The 12,408-nt window shown below is 45.5% G+C and overlaps 1 protein-coding gene across 4 annotated transcripts in view; it reads right to left on the bottom strand.

Annotated features, from left to right (window-relative positions):
* UXS1 (UDP-glucuronate decarboxylase 1) overlaps nt 1-12,408 on the bottom strand; it is a 96,646-nt gene that overhangs the window by 60,665 nt on the left and 23,573 nt on the right. Inside the window, exons 2-6 of one of the 4 annotated variants that reach the window (XM_046662051.1) lie at nt 9,036-9,063; nt 8,827-8,878; nt 7,707-7,755; nt 6,306-6,349; nt 151-211 (exon numbers count right to left, since the gene is read on the bottom strand). In XM_046662051.1, coding sequence (XP_046518007.1) covers nt 151-211; nt 6,306-6,349 — 105 coding nt within the window. In that variant the 5' untranslated portion in view covers nt 7,707-7,755; nt 8,827-8,878; nt 9,036-9,063. Of the gene's footprint in view, nt 1-150; nt 212-6,305; nt 6,350-7,706; nt 7,771-8,826; nt 8,879-9,035; nt 9,064-12,408 lie in introns of all 4 variants that reach the window. The other 3 variants (XM_046662048.1, XM_046662049.1, XM_046662050.1) reach the window with 3 other exon arrangements.

The following is a 12,408-nucleotide window of genomic DNA, read 5'->3' as shown; positions in this document are numbered from 1 at the left end:
AATGTAGCGCTGTTGCATAACTTTGTAAACATACCATAAACCACTGAAGTGTATATTCTATAAGGGTGATATTAATGGTAGATGAATTATACCCTATTTAAAAAGCAAGTTTCTTGATACTACAAATATTAATCAGATGTGCAAACTTACCAAAATTCTTTTACGGTCCTTTTCTGATAAAAATTTTACTGGCGGGTATTTCTGGGTGAGGCTGTATAACAGGAAGAGATTAGGAAAGAAAAAGTCAAACATCTCATGTGAGCATTTCCTTCACCCACCACCAAGACAAAGGCCAGACTTCGAACTGCTCTCGCTCGCTTCTTCTCTCTATTCCACAGGAGAGCTGCAGGAGCCAGGCCAGCACTGGCTGACGAGAATTCAAGAAACACCCTACAGCTCCTGGTTCAGAATCAAGCTAGGGACGTGACTTAAGACTCCAGCCCTGAGAAGGGAAAACTGAAGGATGTATAGGTGACCAGCAGCCAAAGCCAAATGCAAATAAGGGAGGGGGAGCATCCTCAAGATGCTACATTGGGGCCTGGAAGCAAGAAAGCAACTGCTTGAAGTCATTGGCCCAACGTAGAGACAGTGCCTTGCAAAAATAAGAAAAGAAGATATGAACTAAGCCCATTCCCCTGTTCGGGGCAGTTTCATAATTCCCGCATCCCCTTCCCAATCGGCGCCCCCGGGCAAAATGACTGGGCATCAGCACTCTGCCTCTCCAGGTCTGCTCTGAACCCATCTTAAGTCTCACTTCATCTTTCAAGGCCTCTTGCCCCCGCTGAAGGTGCCATGCATCCCCAACCCACACTGATGTTTCAGGAGCAGGGCAGCATAAACGGCATATGGAACATCAAATGAGAGTTGATAAAGGCAGATTTAAAAGATCCATTCTTAAAATGATTCACTTAGGAACAAAAGTGCTTTAAATAAATTTGGAGAAATCAGCTTTGCAGGTTTTATTTTAATTGGAGAGACGCTGGTCCAGGGACATTGTCTCCATCCCCTCCACGTCCCTGGCTGGGATACAGAAAGCACTTCCTTAATGGTCGCTGAACTGAACAGAGTATGACAGGTCATCAGACAAAAGCCCTGAAGCAGGTGTTTCTCCTCTCGTGAAAGAGCAGAAGCACACTTAAACTGGAGCTTGAGCAGGAAGGCCTGCTTTCACAACGCACGCGAATTCCTCTCCTGAAAGCTTCCAGATTCTCAAAAGGCCAAGACCCCCTCACAGACTACAAAACAGAGGCAGGCAGGTGGGAGAGGCTGAGCGGATGGCTGAGCATCCTGGCCTTCCCTCGTGTTAGTTCTGTGATCCCAGAGTAAGACCCCCAAGAGCTCTGTGCACCTCAGAGCCTCCTGCTCTGTTAGGGGTACCAACAGCACCTCCCCCAGGGGCTACCTCCCCCAGGGGCTGCCTCCCCCAGGGGCTGCCCTGGCAGGGACTGTCTTTAGCACAGGCCACCATGGTAAGTGCTTATGTAGCTGTGAAGCAGGGGAGGTTCCGTCTTCAGTCAGAGCAAGACTGGAGGCCTCGAGGGAGCCTGGCAGATGCCCTGTTTGCGAAGCGACACTTTGTGTCACTCTGAGTACTTCCGAGTACTTACTCAGCTGGAGGACGGCAAAGTAAACCTGAGCTCTGGCTGCGCGCACCCTACACAGATGCCCCATTTCCTCCGCCCCTGAGCGCCAACCTCCACCCTCCAGCGTCAATCCCGAGTCCGCATCCAGCCCCAATCCCCATCCAGCCCCAATCCCGAGTCCGTATCCAGCCCCAGGGCACAACTGAAACGTCTCTCCCTTGCAGCCTGACCCTCTCTACCCTCCCAGTGGCGCCCACAAGCCCCCTTCTCTTCCAGGCTGTAGCAGAAAATGTCGCCGCCAACCCTGACTCGTCCCCTTCCTTCACTCACGGTGGAGGTTCACCCTCTCCCGTCCGTGAGGTTTCTGACAGAGTGTCATAGGGAGACGGGATCACAGCTGAGCACTGGAAAAGAAGTGGAGGGAGGGAGAGGGAGCAGCAAGGAGCAGCGGCACAGGACCAAGGCGTGTGCATCCCGAGGGAGCGCAATGCAGCCACCGAGACAAACTCTAGTCCACGTCATTAGCTTAGAACAGCACCTGTCTGAAAGGTTAATGAAATCTGATATGCTGTTTACACCAGGAGGAACACAGCAAACGGTTTGCTTACAATAAATATAGTTACAAAGAAATAAAAGTGAAGGAAAAACATAATTGCCCAACACACAGTTACATGTGTAGGATGGACTAAAAAAGCCACTTCCAACACTGAGCACCAAAACGAGTAATGTAAGAACAAAACACTGGCTGGACTTCTTGCTCTGTTTCTCTTCAATATGCAGCAACCGAGTTTCAGATTTCATATGTATGATCAAGTTATTAGATGTTAAAAAAATGATCCGACAGGCGGCTGGGCCCGTGGCCTAGTGGTTAACTTTAGGGTGCTCTGCGTCGGCGGCCTGGGTTCAGATCCCAGGCACAGACCTACACCACTCATCAGCAGCCATGCTGTGGGGGCATCCCACATACCAAAAAGAGGAAGACTGGCACAGATGTTAGCTCAGGGCCAATCGTCCTTACCAAAAAAAAAACAAAAAAATGATGTTATAACCCTCATTCCTTCCTTTGAGACCTCAGGCACACAAAGCTGTAAGTGTGAGCAGAGGTAAAGTTCCTTTAGGGTCCTCCTCAGCAGGCACTTCTCCCTGTTTGCCATCCTGGATGACAGCTCGGGCACTGTGAGGTGACCGTGTGAGGGGTGCTGGCTGGGCCACACCTTCAGCAGGCTGCTCAACCCTCCCAAGCCCTCCTGGGCTGACACAGCACTGGGCAAAGTGGGCAAGGGAGAGGCACAGGCTTCTTTTAAGGCCTGAAGGGGATTAAAATCCTACCCGGCACATAGGCTCATCCACGTATTCATTTATTCAGCAACATGACTGAGCAGCTATTCGATGCCCTGCCCTGAGGACACAGCAGCACACAGGGCAGAGGGAGGTCCCCGCCCGTAGCAAGCCTGCATTCGGCATTTCTGAGTGTGAGAGAGAAGCAAGCCTGGGAGGCAGAATGAGTATGAACCGAACAATGGGTCTTTTCTTACCCCCCAAATTAATCCTTTAGTAATTACCTTATGCCATCCCAGACTCTAACCTTAGTGTTTAACAAAATAGCCAGAAAGAAGTACTTTTACTTAGAATTTAAATGACCACTATAACTTGCTATCTATTCAAAGAACATTTAAAGATATGAAGATGAAATTAAACAAATGGCATGTAATCAAACTATTAAGAAATGGGGATGTGATAAGGAAGAGAAAAGGCCCACATAGTCCACTTACTCAGGCTTCTGGAATGGCACCGTGCCCATTTCTTTCCCTCTATAAATACTATCTTTACCTTTGCAAAATACCAATACTTCTTTTGGGCATCTCTTTGCCCCCAAGTGACAAGCACATGAAGACAGCACATTTCCAGTTACGTGCTTATCTTGCCAGTGTCAAGATGGCTGCTTGATCATTCTCATCACACAGTCAGTCAGGAAAAGTAAAACCAGACAGAGCTCCATCAATTTCCACTACAAAGTCACATCTACACTTGACTTTCTAACTAAAACAGTAACTCGAGCTCCTCTGTCCCCTGATTTGCTCCCCAACCTGAAGAACAGAACCATTTTAGAATGACTAACTAGCAAAGCCGCCCTAGGAGGCAAATGCTTAACCTCCACCCGTTTCAAAGGTAACTCTCAGTTTGACAAGACCGAGCTACCGCTAAATTCTAACATTATATTCATACCTGTGCTTCTCCTTCTCATCTAAGAAGCACAAAGAACATCACACAAGTATCAAAGAGAATCAGATAATTCTCATATTTCGATAGATCTTGTGTGTGAGCCACTGCCCTACAGGGAATTATCTAATTGATTCACTTTTCACAACTAAATGAATCTTAGTATTTTCTAAAGAAAGTGATCGCCAGTGGACAGACTTTTTTTTTTATAAACTCTGTGGTGAGTTATTTCCTATCATAGGCATTTTTTTTAAGACTCACTTAAAACCTCTCAAATTATGCCAGTCATATTGAAGGCAGAATTTCTGGCTGCCATCCAATGAAATGTTACAAGCAGTATAATTTCAGTGCCAAATCATGGGAAGAATAATTTAAAGCACAAATAACAACCTTATGTTACTAACTGAATCTATTAAAAGTACTAACAACTTCTACTCTAGTAAGAGTTAAAATTAATAGTTTGCCTGACTACATATAAACTATTGAGGACAGGAAGAAAGTGAATGAACACATTTTGATCAATTTTCTCCATCCTTATTTCTCTTTGATCATTTAATGAAAACAATAAAATCAAAAAAAAAACTGCTCTTCATTTCTTCCCTTTTACTCTGGACTTGATAAAAAACTCATACAACACTAATGTACATCACTCAAACTCATCCCAATAAAAACATTACATAAACGTTAAGGAGGGCCGGCCCCGCGGCGGAGTGGTTGAGTTCGAGCACTCTGCTTCGGTGGCCCAGGGTTCGGATCCTGGACGAGGACATGGCACTGCTCGTTAGGCCATGTTGAGGCGGCGTCCCACATGCCACAACTAGAAGGACCCACAACTGAAAATATACAAGTATGTACTGGGGGCATTTGAGGAGAAAAAAAAAACAGAAAAAAAAAAAAAAGAAGATTGGCAACAGTTGTTAGCTCAGGTGCCAATCTGAAAAAAAAAAACTTTAATGAATGTTTTCATTTTTCTTTTTCAAACTTCTAAAGACCTAATTTTTACTCTAGACACAACGCTTTCCAAATACACTCAAGGAAACATTCCAGTGCCTAACACTCAATTTCGCGAGAGAACGTGTGGAACAGAGCCAACAGAGCCACAGCCGGGGCGGGTGGGGGTGGGGCCACCAAGACAGAGGCTGAGGAGGAATCTTCTTCTGATTCAAATGCAAGTTTCCACCATATTATACAATTCTTCCCTTGCAGCCACTTTACCTGGACTCAATTCTGAAAACTTCCTGATGCAGTTTGGTGCAAAGGCAAATAAATGACCAAACATGGCGTCTCACAGGCTCCATGTCCTTAACTTCTTATGGTACTTACATACATTTGACAAGAACGAGCTACCGCTAAATTCTTTAACATTATATTCATATTTGTGCTTCTCTGTCTCATTTAAAAAGCACAAAGAACATCTCAAAAGTATCAAAGAGAATCACATAATTCTCATATTTCAAGAGATCCTGTGTGTGAGCCATTGCCTTATAGGGAAGTTATCTAATGATTCACTTTTCTTTTCACAAATAAATGAATATTATTATTCTCTAAAGAAAACAATTGCCAGTGGACAGATTTTTTTTTTTTTTTTTTTTGACTAAAATAAAGTCTAGGTTTTAGGCCCTCCAAACTGCTTTCTCGTTTTGGAAACAATTCTCCTAAACTAATCAACAGATGCTGGAAACCACCTGGCTGCGCGTGCAGACGTGAGAGGGAGGAGGGCTCGGCCTCCAGGTGTATGCAATGAATTCTCGGAACTGAGAAACTCACGGGGTGGAGAGACTCCAACAGACCTGGATCCTCTTGCAATGTTCTCTCCAGGGGGCTACTAAACTCAAATGGGGGAAAACAAAAACATTTATGTGGACATTTATTTAGACCCTTGTAGTCTGTAGAAATCAAACTGGCAGAGGATGTAAGAGGAAGGACTTTTAACATAGGATCTGTGGCTGGGCTTCAGGAAGGCCCTTGAAAAAATAAATTGATTAAAATAAATATTTTTTTCTGGAGCAAATCTGTAGCCTTCATCAAAAGTAGTTCTTAATGGCAAAAGACCAACCAAAGTGGGGCTGGCCCCGTGGCCGAGTGGTTAAGTTCACACGCTCCGCTGCAGGCAGCCCAGTGTTTCGTTGGTTCGAATCCTGGGCGCGGACATGGCACTGCTCATCAAACCACTCTGAGGCAGCGTCCCACATGCCACAACTAAAAGGACCCACAACGAAGAATATACAACTATGTACTGGGGAGCTTTGGGGAGAAAAAGGAAAAAAATAAAATCTTTAAAAAAAAGACCAACCAAAGTAAGGTTTAAAAACACTGCATCCAAATTTTAGTGTAAAAATTTACCTTCTGAAGGAAAAGTTCTTATCTCAAGCACACCCTATATATTTCACATTATGGAATTAATTACTCAATTGTGATGAACTTATATCCTAGTCACTGACCTTAGAAGGTCAATATCTTATATAAGTATCTTCCTAAACTCAAAACAAAAAGTATACATACCTTTTTTCTAAATCTCTGATTTTCTCTCTTAGTGGTTCAACCATCTAAAAAAAATAACCAAAATCAGTTTTAAAGCAAAACACAGCCTCCTGCCACTTTCACCCTGCTCTGATATTCCAAATAGGCATGAAATAATGCAACACACATTTTAATTACTTCTACAGTTCACTTCCAATTTGAAATTACATTATAACACTTCAATCACAATTCTAGAACAGAGAATGATAAACAGCATGTTATAACTCTTACTCCACAGGTGCCTAGATCCTTGAGAAAATTAACCTTTTTACTTTCCCATCTTACTATGAGCAAGGTTAAAGGTGGTTCAGGCTCATAAAAACAGGCAGAGGAACAGCACTGGTTTTTTTCCCGGAACTAAAGAATCTCCTAAACGCTGTCCACAAAGTTGATCCCCAGGTTTCTCCCTGTTGTCAGCTCCAGCACATGACTGCACACATCCAGCTGTGTTGACCCCCTGAGCTTGGACAGAAGGACAAGAGCAATCCAAGGGCCTCCCCATGACTCTAGCATGTGGCTTCAAATTGAAATGCGTACCTCCCTATCCCCCTGAACAGTCCATGTGACAACAGTCTATCTACAGCTATATTTATTTAATGAAAACCTAAGCAATTGTTTTAAAATAGGAGGAGTAGCATCACTCAGAGGAGCTGGCTTTCGGTGAGGTGTGCGGCTCCCCATCCGGGCACACACTCTCTTTAGGCTCCTCCGGTCCCAGCATCCGAGTGAGGCCCTCTTCCCTCTTCACTTTCAGCATCTACTCAGGTGAGTGGATGTTGGCACTTGCCTCCATCCCTGGTAAAGGTAATCACTTCCCTTTCTCTAAGAAATTCTGGAAAGGCTCATTAGAAAAGTCACATGAAAGTTTAAATCCAGGGGCCAGCCCGTGGCCCAATGGCTGGGTTGGCACGCTCCGCTTCGGCGGCCCAAGGATTCACCGGTCGGATCCTGGGCGCGGGCATGGCCCCGCTGGTCAGGCCATGCTGAGGCGGCGTCCATATAGCACAACCAGAAGGACCTACAACTAGAATCTACAGCTATGTACTGGGGGGCTTTGGAAAGAAGAAAAACAAAAGAAGATCGAAAACAGTTGTTAGCTCAGGTGTCGATCTCTCAAAACAAAAGTTTAAATTCGTTTTGCTTTTAGGTCAGAATTTGTTTTGACCCCTCACATCTTTACAAAACGGACAAATGCTGACACAGAGATGCATCAACAGTGTAACAAATGGAAAGTCTCCTTTAATTAAGGGAATAATTTTTCAAGACATGCTTTCAAAATCACAGAGCAGCACAAAGCTGCCACAATAAAGACACCAGCAGAAGCAAAGGAACTGACGTTGACAAACAGAAGAAACAGAAGCAGAATATGGAAAAGAGACTCACCTCTTCAATCTTGCTTTCAATTTTCAGTTCATCATGTTCCTGGATAGACCTGTTGAGAAGAAAGCTACAAAACTGAGACCAGGCGAAAGGCTTTGGGACTTCAAGATTCAGCTCTGACAAATACCCCACACAAACCGAAGGCTCCAGGCCAGGCCCTCTCCTTCCCAAGTGCCAGTTCCCTCCAGAAGGGGGTGCTCCGGAGGCCCCGCAGACAACTGGGCAGAGGAGGGCTCCTGGAACCCGCCTCACAGGTTCCCTGCCCCCTGAGGGTTGCTTCTAGTAAACTAAAACAATCTCACTTTCACGTTACACCCAACCCGGGGTTTTAAATTAGAAGCAGGAAGTGTGTCTATAGGAGTTCAAGCCTGTCTGCTGGGCTTTCCCGGGGATTTAATGCAAAATGCAGTTTTTCCAAGTAAAAAACAGAGCTCCTTTAAAAGGGATGTGAGCACCGCACGGAGCCAGACACAGAAGCCTTTGTCAGGAGGCGGCAGGAATCAGATCCCCACGCCCCACCGGCCTTGCAAGACCAACCCCGAGGGAAGAGCCTGCTGGGGCCCAGCACCCTCTCCCCTGTGGCTCGTGTAGCATTGAACTTCCGCCCCAACCCAAGCACCACAGTCCTGATCGTTCTTATTTTATGCCCACTACCAAGAAATATAAAGTGGAACAAACTTTTCTTTAAAGGTAAAACTGGACTAACTCAACCAAATTTGTTTCTTCAATGGAATGCTTGTTACTTTCTGATTGTTTTTTCTTAGAACATTAACACAAGGATTTTACTTTTACAAGTGTCTCTCCTGTCCTGTTAAGCAGCATGAATAATGCACACTCAGGCCAGACGGGTCCTCGAGCCCCCCTCAGAGTTAGACCACTGGTCTGAGCATCCACTGGTCTGCTCCCCGGGGCCGGCCACCACGGCCTCCCTAACACAGTGCCCTTCTCAAGGCTTTGGAAACCCCCTACTTTGTGCCTGCTCAAGCCACCCAGAAGGCCATTTACATCTTAGTGGTGAGAAAGCTAGGGTCACCCCTCTACTGTCCACAAAAGGAGGGAAGGGCCCCTGAGGTGGGCAACGCAGAGCAGTCAGCCACTGCTGCATCGAGACTTATCTTTACACCTGGGCTTTACTTGGGTAAATGTTAAAGTCAGCTCATTCTTCAAGAATATTCCTAGGAGAAAAGACACAGCCCAGATGTGTGAATAGCAAAAAGCTCAGTTTCCTTTTTAAAATATTCTTATTAACCCACAAAATCAATGGTGCACATCTAACTACTGAAATGTATGGATAAATTCAACCACAGTATTCAAGTTATCAAAAACAATTACCTCATATTAACGAAGTTGCCCCAAACGGCTGTAAGGGAAAGAACAAAAAAAGTCACTATGTAAGCTCATGACATTCAAGGGTTCCAACCAACACAATTTTAATTTTTAGCCAACATTTTAAAGTTCATTAGGAAAACTAAATTATAGGGGGGCTGGCTCCGTGGCTGTGGTTAAGTTTGCGCGCTCCGCTGTGGCGGCCCAGGGTTCGGATCCTGGGCGCAGACATGGCACCACTTGTCAGGCCATGTTGAGGTGGTGTCCCACATCCCACAACTAGAAAGACCTGCAATTAGGATATACAACTGTGTACAGGGGGCAGGGTTTGAGAAGATAAAGCAGAAAAAAAAAAAAAGAAGATTGGCAAGAGTTGTTAGCTCAGGTGCCAATCTTTAGGGAAAAAAGAAAACTAAATTATAGCTCATGAAGACAATAAACGGCACACTTTTAAAGTATTAAGTCTTACAAAAAGTAAGGGAGACACGATCCTATATATCCCTCTAACTTTGGAAGATCTCTTTGGAGGTTTGGAGTTCAACTGTGTGTGTGTTGAGAAAGCTATGTCCCCAACTTTTGTTTGAGGAAGAGCCAGTCACAGAATCAAAGAACTCGTGCCTGAAAGAGAGCCTAGGGTTCAACTCAACCTCTTCCTTTAAATCTTGACGAAATCAAAACCCAGACAAGTCCAGTCAGGGCCTGACATCGTGGCTTAACTTCAACTGGAGTCCACGCTTTCTCAGTACAGTCAGATTGCCCTGGTCTTGCACTTCTTGTCTGCTGTCGGCCTCCTTGATCGCAGACATCTGGACGGTGGGTTATCCTGCATACAGCTGGTGTTCAATAAATGTGTATAAATCAACCCAGCTGCGACAGTGAAACTGCACCATGGATGACTTTAAAAACCTAAGACTGGAGCATGAGCAGCCACTTAAAGTGACCGAACGGAGGGTTACTTCACAAAGAAGCCTTTGCTGTGAGCGAGGGTCCTCATGTTTGTTTGGTGCACATTCCTCTTTGGCCCTGAGGTACTCAGTCTCCAAATGCTAAACACCTCCTAAGGGCCAGGTGCTCCTGCAGGTGACTGCAAATATTCAACAAGAACCTGACTACCCCTCAACCTTGTTCCAACACAGACACAGACGAAAAGAAGTTAATCTTGTTAATTTGCTGTTTTCTTGTTTAACCTAAGGAGTGACTAAGGGTCACAAGGATTTATCAGTTTCTTTTGCAGAAAAAAAAGAATGCCTTCAAGGAAGTTACGACCACCAAGTAACCAGCCCCCAGCTGCGATGACGCCCAGAAGTCCAACTGCCCAAGGGCTTATCTGGAGTGAAAGAAACATGGATTTCCCCCTTGTTTCTCCAAAACTCCTCCTCCCAAGCCCCTTAGCTCTATAAAGGCCCCTGCTTTCTTCTCTTGTTAAGGTGAATTTGAGAGAACCTATCCTCCTGCCTTCTCGTTTGGCCAATTCTAGCAAACCTTTCTCCATCTGCAAGCACCATGTTTCAGTGATGGGCTTACTGCACACCAGACACGTGACCTTGAGATTAAGAGGTTTATATCACTCTTAGGTGCTTCCAGGTGCTGGGGAAAGACAGGGAACAAACACAAACGCCCTCTTGTCCCAGGCTGGCGATTTTGTGAGCTTGGGAAGTCCCGACATTAAGATCTGCTCCCAGGCACCTTGTCACTGTGATCCTCAGGTACACAGGAGGGGTTTCATTAATGTTTAGTGACTAAGACTCAGTGTCCAAAATCTCGCCCCAGCAAGAAATTCCCATCGTTAAGAAGGGAGACGTTGTTGATTTCATAAAAGCCTATCCCTCTTCAAATAGAGGAGGAAACTATGATAGAAAAGATAGCAGTAACTGACTAAACAAAAGTGGCAAGAAATGGGAGAAATTAAAATAAAGCCTTACTATACTCATTATTCATTAAAGAAACAAAGAATGTTTATACCTTTGGACCATGAGATCTTACTTTTGAGTACTATCGTCAGGAAATAAGCATATATACAGGAAAGCTGCCTTCACAAATCAGGGTCTTATTTATAATTAAAGAAAAAAAGACGGGAATAAACCAAAATCTCCAACAATTGGGAGCTGCTATATAAATTACGATGCAGCCATTCAATGAAATCAGAAGGCCATAAATACGACTATGGAACTACGCTGTATCATGATAATGCAGTGACCACAGCTCCAGATGAACACGCGTATATGCAGTATGACTCCTGCTGCTAAAAATACACAAAAAAGACAAGACTGTGAAAATGCCAAAACATTGAGTTTAAATGGCGACCAAGGTAATTGTTTATTTTTCCTTGTATTTATGTGCATAGCTTGCTTTTCACAAAGGAGAACAAAGATGTTTAAACCCTTGCTAAACTCCTGCTCTCGGCCTCTTTCTAGACAATATGTGAACATCTGGGTCAGTCCTTAGCTCACACACCAGGCGTTGTAGCCACTAAAACAGAGCCGCCCAAAGATGGGTGATGAACCAGGAGCTCCCAGACCCCACGGGCACTTTCCTTTACTGTGGTCTCAAATGAAGACACTGTCTCATTTTGGCTTTAGGAGGCTGTGCCCGTTAAAATGCACCAGGAAGCAGTCCTTCTCTTTCTCTACTATGGAACAGCACGGAGAGAACTATCCACTCCTTCAGGTGCTTTCTGGGTGGTTAGCGCCTTCTGACAACCTTTTCAAATCATTCCATGGTTATCATTTATTCAGCTTTTTCCTTTTTAACTTCTTGAGTCAGTTTAGGGTGTCTATTTTGGAGAGATTCCTCGATCCTTCTACCATCACTTAGACGACTTCAGAGCACGGAGGGCTGCCACCTCCCCTCCTGGACACTGTGTCTTTCTTGGAAGTAAAGACACCACGGTCTCCTGAGTCATCGCTCCTCTCCCACTGGCCCTGCTTAAGCATCTCTCCCTTGGGAAGTGGGTGAGGGCCCTGGGACCTGCCCCGGGGAATGAAGCCCCGAGTCACAGCTTCACCAGCCCTTACAAAGGGACAAAATGGTTATAGGCGGATAATGCCCAAACCTACTTGTGTGGCTCAGACCTCTTCAACTGCCCTCCGCAGCTGGAAATGCACCCTCCTCCCCAACTGGCTGCTCTTTCCGGTTCACCCCAGAGCTTCAGGAGCCCCTCCTCCTCACCAATCAGCCCCCCACAGCCCCTCCACGGACTCTCCACGCTCCCAATCCTTCAGCACCTGCTGCAGAGGGTCGCCTGGCCAGAAGCGCACTCACACCACCCCTGAGCACCCCATCCCCAGGAGAGCCCCCTCAACACCCCTGCCCCGGGGACACTGTGGCTCCGTGCTGCCATGGTACCCACGACACACTAATGTTTCTCGGCGGCCGCAGG

The sequence above is a fragment of the Equus quagga genome, chromosome 5 (genome assembly GCF_021613505.1).
Source record: "Equus quagga isolate Etosha38 chromosome 5, UCLA_HA_Equagga_1.0, whole genome shotgun sequence".
NCBI lineage: Eukaryota > Metazoa > Chordata > Mammalia > Perissodactyla > Equidae > Equus > Equus quagga.
Note: the sequence above shows the minus strand (reverse complement) of the source record. Positions and strands in the feature narration are given on the sequence as shown.